Below are 14130 nucleotides of genomic sequence, written 5' to 3'. Positions count from 1 at the left end.
ACGTACAGACACGGACTGAGATTTATAGCAGAGAACATTTCCTGTGTGTCGAAAAGGTGGCCGATGCTGGGCTGCAAGGTTCAAAGCATTGCCCGTTTTTCAGTACAGCCTAGGTTCCCATCTAAATTTATCATCTTTGCTGCTAAGGGCGTGTTATTGTGCGCGCGATACGTCTTTTCTTGCAAATGTGCTTCTGGTTCAGCTTCCTTGCTCCTGAGACTTTTCTATTTTGGTTCCCCGTGTCATGTGATTCCCTCAGCCAGTGAGAGCCCTGCAGAGGGAATGGCAACAGCCTGCTGGGATCAATGTAAGTCAGAAAAAACTCTTGGTTTTTTGCAGTTTCTGTCCCTCACACTCAATTTTAGATGCTGCTTTTACCCCGAACCTTTGCTGGGCACACCTAGTAATACCTGTGGAAGTGCTTAGAAGTTAGGTTTTTTTGTTTTGATTTATTTTTTACCCTTTCTAACATTACTTTTCTTACTATGTTTCTTTTTTCCTGTGTCCTGCAGTGTAGTTAAGAAGCCTAAAAAAGCAGCAGAAAACAAACCAAATGCATTCCAAGTGTTGCCTAAAGTATGTTTTAAGTTTAATAAGGAATATTTCAGATGTAGTAGTACTTTGTTTAACGTGTGCTATAGACGGTGTGAAAAAACCCCTACTCTGCAGTTGAGAAAGAATAATGTGACCCCCCCGCCTCTTAGTCAAAATCGATCATTTAGGTAGAAGGACAATAGTAAACAAAATGATCTGAAATCACACGCAGGTGCCTTGGCCAATTGGCTGAGACATAATGGTGAAAGGACTTAATTCAATTAAAGGGCAGTCATGTACACGAGGCAGCGTATAATTTTTCTGGTATGAATGAAGTGAAATACTGTATTTTGATCTCAGCTGATGCTGAGCCATACTTATACTATATGATATGGAAATCATATGTTCGGTGAGATTTATTATTTTCTTTTTATTGTAGAGGCTCTTCCTGGTACAAAATGAGAGTCTTGTCTTTCTGTTTTTTAAGACAGTGTCTAAACTCAGTAGGTAAAATTTACCTGGTACTCACTACTGAGTATTGGTTTTGTCTAAATTAACTATACTTTTTTTTCTTGGATAAATATGATTTTCCAAAAATCCTCCCCCATAGTAGGATATAGGTACGTTTTACTTCTTTTCTATTTAATTGTTTTTTGGGTTTTTGTTTTGATTTAGTTTGATTTCTTTTATTTTTCTTTGTTCCAAATGACATGTGCTTTCTTTGGAGTTTACTTTTAAGTTTCGAAAGCTTATTTTAAATTTGGATTCCTAAGTCATATGCCTTGATATCACATAAAAGTTTGAGAACAAGTGTTTGTGAAAAAGACGTGATGAAATAAGCTGGAATCTCCTAATTTCCCTTCATGGACTGCAGCCTGGATCCTGTATTGCATCACTTGGAGGTGCAGAGGCCGTTGCCGCACATTTCTTTATTTTCTCTGTGTTGCTGATCTATACCCTAATGACCAGGCATTAGATGAAAGAACTGTTTGAAATCTTTCTCAGTTTTCTTTTCTAGAAATCCATTGTGAACAGAGAAATTTCACTTAATGTTTATACTGAAGTACAAAGAGTAGTGGTGAGACATGTTAGTTTTCCAATTCAGTTCCTCTCCTCATCATAGGCGCTGAAAGAAAGTTATGTCCCAAATTCTGTATTATCTGAATTGCCGCAGTGTCAGAAACGCAACAGCATCTATGTGTAAATACCTGACTCGGAAACTGAAAACAATTAGAAAAAGCCATCCTTATTATGCAAATTGAGTAAAACTCAGGAGCTGATCTTACAGACATTTTTGTTTAAACGTTTGCATTGTTGGGTTTGTTGATAAAGTTTTGCATGGGCAGGAGAGGAGAGTGTTTATACTGCTTTAAAAAAAGATAGCATGTTCATTAGATGATAAAGCAAGTTCTAATCCAGTGTTGCCTATTCGCCTTTGCTTCATGAGTTTGCACAGTACCAACATGCACATAACGGGAATTTTGAGACTTAACGCTAAGCTTAACGCTAAAGCTTGTGAACATGAGCTTAAGAAATGTGTCCATCTCTGTGGTAACCAGAGAAATCCCAATTGGTAAAATACAACGAGTTAAATTAGAGGATCTGTGTTATCACTTCTTTTCTTATTTTTTTTTGCCTACAGGTTTATTTACTTAACTTCATTCCTGCTTGTCTGTCATCTTTGTTTCTGTAAAGGAACATAAGAAAACAAAAAAAAAAAAAAGAAAGGGGGGGTGGGGGGGAAGCAAACAGACTTTTTTTACTGTGAGGGCAGTCAAACAGTGGCACAGGTTGCCCAGAGAGGTTGTGGAGTCTCTGTCCTTGGAGATATCCAGAACCCAACTGGACATAGCCCTGAGTGACCTGCTGTGGGTGACCCTGCTTGAGCAGGGGGGTTGCGCTACATGAGGGGGACCCCGAGGTCCTTCCCAGCCGCAGCGATCCAGTGAGTCTCTGAGAATTCCCCCCTGCAATTTGGAGAGGTAGACAGCACTGTCACTTTGGGGGGAGATCAGAAGTCACGTGTGGATTTTAATCTTAGACTGTCACTCTCATATTTTAGACCTTGTCATTTTGCTGCCTCGGTTCACTCATTAATCATTCATTTGGAGCGATGGCCGTGCATGTCTTGCTGGCACCGCAAGCAATGCAGGCCACCTGAAATGTCACTGACAAGCAAGCGGCTGTGGACAGTGAGCAGGGTTTCTCTTTCACCTCTTCCTCCCAGCTATCCAAAGTTACTTCTGGCAGCAGTTGCTTATCCCATGTCTTTTTCGCACTGCTTCCTCAGGCACCACAGTGTAGCACAGTGGTGGGGGGAGACACCGCTGGGAAAAGAATGAGAAAATTAAGAGTACAATTAATGAGAGTATTGTGGGACAAGCGCAAGTAGAAAGTGAAGGGACAGAGCCAATGTGGATTGGGTTCCTACACGTGCCTTGCTACTCTACTCGGATCTCACTGTGAAATCTCCAGAAGCTGAGGAAGGGGTACAGGAGCTTGCAAAGGCCACGCCAGGGTGTGTGGAAGGAAGGGAGGAAGAAGCAAGCCTCATGGGAACCCTTGGAGGCTATAGACAAAAATTAAGCCCCAGTCCCATATACTGTACATGGAGTTGTACTCTAGAGGCCTGGTAAGCGGTGCAAGGAAACATGAGATCATTTGGTAGTAAATGAAAGTACAAAAATAGTGGAAAGGGAAAACAAAAGTTAAATTTTTTTTTTATATATATATACATACAAAAACATAAAATGCACTTGCCAAACATTAAAGCGTAGAGAGTTCATTTAATACCTTTCACACTAACATATGAATATAAATTTTAAATAAAAGTGGCAAAAGGTAATAACTTGACTCGTGTTTAGGAAAGATGATTTTAAATCTTTCTGCCATAATGCTGTAGGTGACGATTTTGCTTAAATATTGTTTATCTTGATGAGACGTGAATACTTGTCCTGAAAGTTATTGCCGACACAAAACCAAACAGATACGACTGTGAATAAATTCAGACTGGAGCTGGCAATGTAGGCAGGTTCAGTCTTCCAGGGGGGAGGGGTAGGCTAGGACATGTCCCTGTTTGTAAGAGGCACAGTGAGTTGGCTGCAGGAGGTGAAAGCTTGGTAGGAAGGATTACACTCAGTGACTCAGAAGGCCATTTCCATTTCTGGCTAAATAGTGTAATTGGAATTTAAACACCGTATTTCTTCCTGAAGAAGACACAGTTTAAAAATATGAGCATATATTTTCTCACTAAGTTAATCTTTTTTTTTTTCTTTTTTTTCCCCTTCCCTTTTTTGGAGGGCAACGCTGCAGATCAATATGGAAGAAATTTGTGCAATGCTTTCTTGTAGATGGATATGAGCATTTGACTTTGCAAGAGTAAAATAATCCTCTTTATTAATTTTAGGGAAAAACCCCACCTTCCAAAGAGCCAGTAGCTGTAACAGCTCAGTCTGGCAGCGTTCAGCTGATGCTTGGTAACGAGTCTGAGAAAGAAGACAAAACTGGAGGAAAAGATTTTTAAATAATTGCCTGATATTAAACAATTTGCTAGCTCTACAAGATATATTTATTTCTTCTGCTTTTTTGGTGGCTAGCATTTGTGTATAATAGCTTTTGGAATTTGCAGGTCTCTTTGATCTGAAAAAAGTCCTTTTTCATTTTGAATGCTAAGAGTAATTTTATTTATATTTTCCCAGACCTACAATTTGGGTTGTCTCTGCCATTTGTTTTTTCTTTTTTAAACATTTCTGTTACCATTACTTACTGCAGAAGGTAGAGTAACTGACAAAAGGACAGGATTTTGTCAGTTCACCATTTAATTATGTTCTAGAGTCTAAATGATAAAACTTGGTTATTTTTTTAAAGCAAAAATAATCTTTGGTTTTGAAAATACGATTTTGTGGAATTTTTCTATATTTTTATTAATGTACAAATATAAATAATTGTTTTACTGCAGAGTCCTGCAGGTAACAAGAATACCATTTGTCTTGTGTTTGATTATCTTAAAAAATGGAATAGTTAAAGGAGAATAATCTACAAAGAAAAAAGTCTGGAATTATGCAGATATGTTTCAAATATTTTGTTTTTTAAGAGTCCAATTACATTTCTATATAGAGCTACTAGTTTTGTGTCTATTCAGTTCTAAATAGCTTTCATTCACAATTTTTATGGCTTTCAATAGCACAGCAGTTACAGGTTAGATCTGCCAAAACAGCTTGTGGACTATCGTAACTGTCTATTCAGTCTTTATATCATCTATGGCAGCTAAACATAAACACTGTGAAGCCAAAATTGGTCAGATTTGAATTTTGGCGATTTTTTCAAAGCACTTGGTTTGAAATCCAAACCAACCGAGAACTAAAATCTTCTTTAGATTTTGTTTGTTCTCTGAAAGTTTGTGGGTAACTTTAGAGCGTAACTGCTTATAGTTTTGCCTTGTGTGTTCTTCAAGTGGAGATAAACTTGTTGTGTCTTTACAAATAAGATCGTCGAGATTTTGTTTTGCAGAGATACAGTAGGAAGCATTTAATAGCCAGGTCTCATTTTATTGGTGTCACCAATTTTGAGGTAATGGACTTGGATGATATTTGTGGGCTCTTCTTGCTATATTGTTATAAATCAACAACCTGCTTATTCATTCCAAAATACTATTAATCTCAGACTGTGCTGCTCCCAGTATGCAAATACATCTGTGACCGGTGCCAAGCTGTGTCACCACCATCCCATTTCTGCTTGTGTTGACTTCCTCCAGTTGTTGCCTGAAGGGCACTTTCTGTACAGGCATTGATAGCTTGCCTGGACACTTTTGGGTATGAAAGCAACCCTGAAGTCTCGATTTCACATGGTCATTAGAGACCTGATGGCACATTTCACAAGAGTAAGGAGGGATAATATTTCTGGCCCAGCCAATCTGATTGCTCTGTTTTGTCAGCCTAAACTCTTCCTGTAGTTTAAACTGGGCACATTTCCTGTGGATTTGCTTTTTGTCCTGATCTGTCATATATGTTGCTATATCCTGTTGAGCAGCTGCTTTGCACCAAACATGATGGCATTTCAATGGCATTTCTGTATATGTTGGTGTACTAGACACACAAGAGCTTGCACATGCATACACATGCACACACTTTAAAGCAGGAGGACATCAAAGGCACCACTTAAATGAAATTTTGTAATTTTATGACATATGAATCTTATGAGTTCCTTAACACCTCATTTTCTTGGGTAATCTTCCTCTTAATTGTGCTCACTGGCACAGTTTTGTATGCAAAGTGTCCATCACAAACAATGAGAAAGTAATTTTAGGGAAAAAGGAAGGTTGGCACATGTGTAACAGAAGAAGATTACTTTCATACATCCTTTTGGACCTTTGACAGAGAGCTGTCTTTTTTAAAAAAAAAAGATCTGTTTTCTTCCTTTATTTCTTTTCTCTTGAAACCTAGCAACGTGAAGGATGTACTTGTAGAAATGCCTTTAAAAATAAAACAGAAAAGCTAGAGAAAGCTGAGTCAAGAGAGACTCAAGCAACTTTTTGAATTAGATGGTGAGTCAGTTATGAGATTTTTTTTTTTTTTTAAAAGGAGGAATAGGTACAAGCAACTAATCTTTCTTCCCTCAGAGATTAAACTGAGGCAAGTAAAACAAACCATTCAGCAAATTTGATCTTTGGTAACTTGAATGATTGAAAACTAGACAAAACATTGGACAACTCATTATGTTCAAGGTAAAATTTCTGTGCTTGGGAAATGTATACATTATGAAGTGAGCCCATATCAGCTGCCTGGTGTTATACAACCCTTCAGCCCAACCCAGCCTGCCATTGTAAAACAACCAGGGTCTTCTACTTCTAGTAAATGCTGGGCTGGTTTAGGTCCTCCCACTTGGGTGTCAGGGTTGTGATAGGACTATGCCTGTTGTGCCCTGCTCTCCTGTGCTGGTCACGCAGCGGGGATGTCCTCTGAAATTCATGAACTTTACCTCCAGAGGCAGGAGAAAATTCTGCCATTCTGAGTAGGACTTCCAGGGGGGTTTCCAGCCACCGGTGTCCATCCCTGTGAATGTCTGGCAGTGGTGGGACAGTGAGGGCCTGATGTCCTGGGTGGCATATAATGCCAGACACATGGCTTGAGACTGCCCAAAGAACCAGTGTTGTGTTCAGACCCTAATGTCCCCGAGAGGGGCCGGAGTGTGTTTGGCACACTTTTGAAGCAGAGATTTAAATTTAGTTTACCCCAAAAGGAATCTGTTTTTTGTACACCCCAGCTGCTCTGCAAACCAAGCCAACGCAAGGTTTGAGGAAATCACTTCAAACCCTTGCTACTGCTGTGAACAAAACTGATAACATACACACAGCTTATTTTTGTTAACTAATTGCCTTCCCTGTGCTAGCTAACTAACCTATCTCTAATTGGTCTCAGCACTGAATCTGCTCCAGCAAGTCAAATAACTGCTTGCAAAAGACTGGACTTTCACACTTCAAGCTACCTCTGCTGTCATAGAAACATAATTAAAGGGAAAAGCAGACATTTTGGATAAAAGTGGAACATTCTTTCTCTCTCAGAAATACTTTAAATCTAATTATGTCTCTAGTGATAAAAGTCTTGTGTACATGACTGAGTTACCTCCAAGGATTTTTGCATGCAAAGCAACTCACCTCTCTTGATCTAAAGAGAAGCAGAAACATACAATGGCATTAAGCAGAAACTTATTTCCACATAGGTAATGCACTAGGACTTGCTTCTGCACAGACACAAGTCATAGTGCGTCTGCTATGTGCTGGTAAGTTTTTGCTTTAGTTTCATTTATTAAATCCAGCCTAAGTTGGACAGCTAACCCAGTACTGAGCTGTCATAGCAACCAGATTGTGTAATTTGTTCACAGTGCTTATCCACATTTATCTTAAAGCCCAGTTAGGCTGTTTTTCCTTTCGTGGACAGGCTGATCTAGAGCTTCACCCCTCTGGCAGCTGAGAAGCTTGTAATTTCCACGCTAAATTTGTTTGCAGTGCCAGCTTTCTTTCTTTGGCTTAAATACCTTTTAGGTCTTGATGTTTATGCCTAATGTTGTATTTATAGAGATTAGTCAGATTTCCTCTCATCTTTGTCTTTTTTTTAGTCTAAATAAGCCATAGTTTTAGCCATCATTTGTTTAATATACTCTTCAACCTTCAGATCTTCATTGAATTCCAGCTGCCATTTCACCACTTGCTTTATGTCATGAAATCCTTTTCCAACTCGTCACAGTTGGCCCTCACCCTTACTACCCTAACATAGTATCATCAGCAAACTTAGTCACATCACTATTCACCTTCTTTTCCAGGTCTGTTATTAAAATATTAAATAACAGAGGCACTAATAGAAAGAATTCCCTTGTGACCTCCCTCCATTGAAAAAATCCTAACCATTAGTATTTGGTTTTGTCTCCTACCTCTCAGCCAATTATTTAGCCCATGGGGCCTGTCTGTGGCATCTCAGTTTCTCTGAGAGCTCTTGGAGACAGAGCTTGTTGAATCACTTCATTAATTTCTTTTCACATTTGTATTGACTCCAGAATAAAAATCCTTTTAGGGATGCTCCCATGATGACATTTCTCCAAATATTGTATTTATGGATGCTCTAATTGTCCTTGTAGCAGTTTCTGTTAATTTACCCGGTAGAGATATCTGGCCACTTGTTCTCAACTACCTTAGGTTTACCTCTCTATTCCTCCTTTCCCAAATCCTTTTAAGATTTGGCATCCCATTTTGCCTTTTTTCCTGTCCTTTGATACTGAGAACTTCACCTTTGAATTCCTTTAAAACTCACCAGCTGGTCCTGGTGACTGCTTATTGATCTCTCTGTGGATTTTTCTATAGCCTGTTTTACTGACACATTAACTTTCAGACAGATCCTTCAACGACCCCCCGTAAGAAAGGTTCTGTTATTTGAATTTCTCTTAAGGTCCTTGCTGTGAGCATGGATGCGAAAACTTCATTTAGTTTTTCTGTAATAGCCTTATTTTCTCTCAGTGCTCCTTTTACATCTTTATGTTTCAGACCTCTGGACACTCTGGCAAGCTTCCTGATCTTGATGTACTTAGAAAAAAAAAACCCACAAAAAAACCCCTTGCAAGTTATTTCTCAAACCTTTTTGGCTTGTCTTATTGCATTTTTACATTTAGTCTGCCAGAGTTTTATTTCTTTTATTGTCCTCATTAAGATACCAACTTCAGTTTTTTGAAGAGCAGCATCAAGTAACCTCTTACATTGGTAGTTAGCCGTGTTGGTTTTCCATACGTTTGCCCTGCATCACTCAACATATTCTGTGTGTACTACATACAAACATTTTGCTCTTCTATTTGTCCACTTGTTAGTGCCTTTATAGCAACTTTTTTATTTCTGTGCAATTCCTATTTTTCCAATCAAGCAGTATTTTAGAGTATTTATTGGCTTTGCTTGCTCCTACACAGATGCTTAATTTAAAGGCTTTATGACTGCTATTACAAATTGGCTCTTTGGTAGCAAAATCCTACATACGGGTCCCTGTCAAATTAATATTTGCTTATCTTGTGGGTTATGTGTTTAGCTGCTCCCTGAAGCATTAATTAATAGTGTCTAAAGGTTTTGTTTTGCAGTCATGCACAAACTTGATATTTACTTGATTGTATGGGAGCATTTTCTGTCTTGGCATCTGGATGCTGTGAGGGTTTGTGAGGAGGACCTCGGGGAACACACCTCTCTGCTATTTGCCTTGTGGATAATTCCCGCAGTACGAGCACAGGGCTTTTACAGCCCTGCTTTCAGAGCCTGTGTGGCTGAAAAGATCTGCTCTGACCATCCTGGCTGACTTGCTGTGTAGCACAATGTATAGGAGCTCTCCGAATTATTTTCTTTTTGAAATTATAGAGAGTCTAGGAAAGCAACTCTTTGCTTCATTGTAAGATTACTTTAAATCAGTCTGGACAAGCACAGAGAAATTTTCCGGTGGGTAATTATCTGTACTGTTAAAAAGTGCTGTTTATTTCTGGCCTTTACATATGTTATTCCAGTAGATGGTGTGTCAGTGACAAATTGAGGCAAACATGACTCTTCTTGCTATTCCATTTTTCCCTACTGGGCTATATTACCCGAGGACTACTCTAACCCTATGGGCACAGGGTAATATCGGCAGCTCCTGTTCAGCTGTCTGCTATTACTCCAAATCTTTGTCAGTCCCTTCTCCTCAGGACAGAGCACTATGTCTAGCAAATGGCTTGCTTCCCGCTCCCCACCCGCCCCCACCCCCATACACATGCTTTTATATTTAGCTATAACAGAAATTATGTTGTTTCCCTGAAGGAAGGTTATAAAACATTCCATGTTGTTTCTCTTCATTAAAAGCAGTATTTTTTTATTTATTATTCTTCCAAATATTGTATTTTTCTGCACATCTGGTTAGTAATGCTATTATTCTTGCATTCATGATCCTGAGGAAAATAGAAAATAGTACAGCTGCCAAACACAACCTGCAAATTGCAGTAGGACATGCTTGGTTGTTGATGTTCCTCCATTCACCATTGCATTTTTTAAAGTTTAATGAACAGTTTTCTTTCATTTTAATATATGACAATTTATTTTGTTTCATACTTTTACCTTAATTACATTGTCAGACTATTGTATCAAATGCCTTACAGTAAGCAAAATACATTGCACAAAGCTATTGTTCTCATTGGCCAAATATCTTGAATTCATAGTTATTCAGTTAGTTTGAGAGGAATCACTGTATACTTATATATAATATACTTATATAACCTTATTGGTTGATACTATTATATTAGTCTCTAACTCTTAATTAAAACCTTGATTTCCCAAACCAGAACAGACTTACTGAATGCTGCTGTGGTTTTTTTGCATTACTGTTATTGAGAATAACAATGTTTCATTTTAAGAATTGTCTGATGCCGATATTAGGATTCCGTTTTGTTCCCTAAATATTTTAGAAAACTGCCTTCCTTGCCTGAACTGCTGTCTTATTTTTGTGTCCCTTTGTTTCAGTTATTAATTTCCTAGAATTCCTGAAATGTTGTCTTATATCTGTTTTCACTTTACAAATATATTCTCTGTGCATATTTAAGATTGCAATTATGGTTTGAGAATCTAAATTTTTATTATCCCAGACTATTATTAAATTTATAATTTTTCACTTGTTGTTCTTCATCTAAACCAAAGACGAACGAAATTTAATTTTCCATTTTATTTTTTCAACCATGGTATTTTGATGAATTATAGCTTTTCTCATCAGCCAGTAAAGTATGCTTTAAAAGTTTTCAAATACCATTCATATTTTCTAGGCTCTCAACTGATTTTAATCCTCACTGCTTTCATATCTGTGAAACTGTCCCTTTAAAATTAGGAAGGGGTTGTGTGTCTATATGTGACTGATTTGGACTTGATGCTTTCTACACCTTGTTGCAGTCAGATTGTCATCAGATGCATCTATGTGATTGTAAACTTTTTTTGTTAATTGATTATCTCTTCTTCTTTTGTCAAATGATATGTAATTTCCCCATGTTGGATCCAGCAATTTTTGATTTGAGAAATTACTGGCTATGATTTTTAGGCTATCCAAAGATTCTTTAACATTGAAAACTCATAAGAAAGTCCCCTATGACAAGGATGGCTCACATTCTGTGTTTAGTTTCACTCTAGTCTTCTGCTGACCTTTCTTCTTCTTTCTTTAGATATTATTGCTCTTTGATTGTTACTTTTCTTTCCTTGATTGTTAATTCCTCTGTCTTGCAAAATATATCATTAACTTTATCTGTAGTGTGTTTCATATATTTAATAACATACTTGAATTTAAGAACATAAGAGCTTTTCTGGATCTAGGCCCTAGTCTCTGTTGCTTTCTTTTTTATGACCACTTTTATCTTGCTTTTCCCTTTCTTATCACTCATTCTTCTTTTTATATTATTTCCTTACCTTGTCTACACATCCCACATCTCTCATGCAATTTCCTTTCTTGGCTTCTTTTCTCCCCAGCCCACCTTTTTCAGTCTTTTCCATTTCTCCCCACAGTTTATGGCTCTGAAGAATGACTTATATTATCAAAGTTACTATTCTTGGCACTGTATTCATTTACAGTGTCATATTAGGATTAAAACAGTCTACCTTGAGAAAATATCTGTACTTTTGGAGTGATATGTACATCTAGAAATATTAGGAATGCAGTCATGAACACCCAATTTTTTTTTCTTTCTTGTTCTTATTTCTAGTATAACTTCTGGGTTATAATATTGGAATTAAGAAAACTCTGTGGATACAGTGACTGATTGTTTTTGCGACCAGTTCCCTTTCCCTTCATGGAACTGTTGATACTGCTATCCTAAAAAAGCAGTCAGTGGGGACATGAAGAAATACTATGGGTGAATTGAAGAGCTAATACAAAATGCATTCACTGTTCTGCATTGTCAGAGTTTGTAGATTCTTGCAAAATCATTGAGACTCATGAACTTTAAGCCATGAACCTTACCCCCATTTGGTAAATGAGAACATTGACATTATTTCCTACTTGATGACAGCTTCTTTTCCTTTCATTTCTCCTTCTCTTCTTCTTCCTTTCCTTCTTACTCCCCCATCCCTTCTTCTTCCCTCCCTTCCTCGTAATGGAGCTGTTCTGTTCGTATTAGAGTAGCTGTTAAATTGAAATAGGAAAATAAGTCACCTCTCTAAGTTGCCTGCTATCTTTGGAGGATGTTAGCTTCTTCTGGGAGTCCTTAATTAAAATAAAATAGTTATAAAAGAACATGGTGGTTTGGTTTCAGCGATTTTCTTCACTTTTGCTTGGCAACCTGAACAGGAAAGTTGCTTTTCTGTTCTGTTGATGGTATGTATTTGAACTAACAACTTCATTGTCTTAGTTGATCCAGATGTTTCAGCACGTGAGGTAAAGAAACCTCCCCTGTCTGTGTTATGTTTTGTTTTGTTTTTGACCTATGGGTTAGTTTATAAGGCAATGCACAGCCTAAACAAAGACACATGGGCCTCCTCCATCCCGGTGAAGGATTTCTTGCAGTCTGCTGGCAAGCCCGCCCTTTCCACAGAATGTAACTTAGCAAATGCTTGTAAAGAAAACTTGAAGTAACATTGCCTGTCTTTGTAAACTTCTTTGTCCTGGAAGCAGGGGGAAGTAAAGGAAGAATTCACCACCAGCTCAGCTGAACTGTTCCCAATGCTGTAAAGGTTCCCTGGTGGTACGCACTCCGGCTTGGCTTAGCCTGGAAGGCGTATTCAGCTTTGCTGTTGCAAGTTATAATGCACAGGCTGAAGCATTGTTAGTTGTGTGTTTCCATACTGTTTCTCTTCAGCTAAGGTTGCAGTTACCACTTGATGCCTGGTTCAGGAGGAAACTCTTTACTCCCTTTGCGATGAACTTTCTACTGGCTGACAGTCACCACTTTTTTCCTCTTGCTTATTTCCTTCTCATTGTCACCATCTCTTTTATTTTTTGCTCTCTTTCTTCTTTCCTCCGGGCTTTAGCCTCTGCGCTGTCCCTCCGTTCTCTCTGCACCTTCTCAGCTGGTGACATTGCTGACCAAGACTTCCCTGTCTGCCCTGTGTGGTAGCTCCCTGCATGCATGCTGCTCCCTGATTCCTTCATGGATGGTCCTCGCTCCTCTTGACAACAGGATCTGCTGAAGGCTGAGACTGTTTGGTCTCCCTAGAGCCTGCAGCTACCAGCTCCATCACCTCCGCAACTGATGTGAATGGCAGGAAGGCTTGCACATGTTGTCTTGAGCAGGGAGGAGAAGCATAGCCAGAACAGTGAAATGTTCAAACGGCTCAGGTGTTGAAGAATTTTCTGACTTTTTTCTCAGTCTTGAATGGATTAGGAAACTTTGATTAATTTCATGGTTCAAAGATGGTATTGGTTGCAAATGCGTTCTCAGTACAAAGAAGTCGAAAAGAAAATTCAGCTAAAGTTAACAGCCTTCAATTTCTGCAACATATTCTCACTTCAGAAAAAGTCAAACTGCCACAAAATCTGTGTGAAAGAAGTGAATCACAAAGCTGCAATTTTTGAAATTACTTTTGAAGCAATTTTTTTTTCTTTGGAGAACAGCTGCCTCCTCTGAGTCTGAACAAGTATTGTGAAAGACTTAGGCTTCATTCTATAATGATATATTCATATATATACACACACATGTATATATGCTTGTGTGTGTGTATATATATAAGCTCACACAGACGTATATTTAAATATTCCCCTCTATAATGAATATGCCATTAACACAGAGTTAATGTCATATATCAAGAAGTTCATTTTGGAGAGACGTTGCTTGGCTCTTCCTCCCCTGCTGTACCCCAACATTTTTCCTTTCAGACCTGAAAGTATATTTTGCTTTTGCTCTGAAAAGTATTGCTATACTCAAATGATCAGTTTCTCAAATGTGCATTCATGTAGATTTCTGTGTGTTTTACTTAGGTTATTAAAGGGTTGCCCTAGCGCCTTTCAATATAGCTTGTCCTGCAAAGCCATATGAGTTAGGCAAACAGTAAAGACAGTTGGATTCATGCACATGTGAGCTTTTTCAGGTTATTCTTTTGTATGGGCAGAGAAGAGGGTTTCATATTTTACCTGA

At 38.3% G+C, this 14130-nt stretch overlaps 1 protein-coding gene across 1 annotated transcript in view; it reads left to right on the top strand.

The window, feature by feature from the left end:
• Positions 1–280: 280 nt before the first annotated feature.
• The window catches only part of ESR1 (estrogen receptor 1), a 166830-nt gene continuing 152980 nt past the window's right edge, over positions 281–14130 (top strand). The window contains exon 1 of the mRNA XM_075146139.1: positions 281–307. Within this exon, the coding sequence (XP_075002240.1) occupies positions 283–307 (25 nt within the window). The 5' untranslated portion in view covers positions 281–282. The remainder of the gene's footprint in view (positions 308–14130) is intronic.

Source organism: Calonectris borealis, chromosome 3, assembly GCF_964195595.1.
Source record: "Calonectris borealis chromosome 3, bCalBor7.hap1.2, whole genome shotgun sequence".
In the NCBI taxonomy this organism is placed as follows: domain Eukaryota; kingdom Metazoa; phylum Chordata; class Aves; order Procellariiformes; family Procellariidae; genus Calonectris; species Calonectris borealis.
The sequence above is the reverse complement of the archived record's forward strand: the minus strand, read 5'-3'. Positions and strand labels throughout refer to the sequence as shown.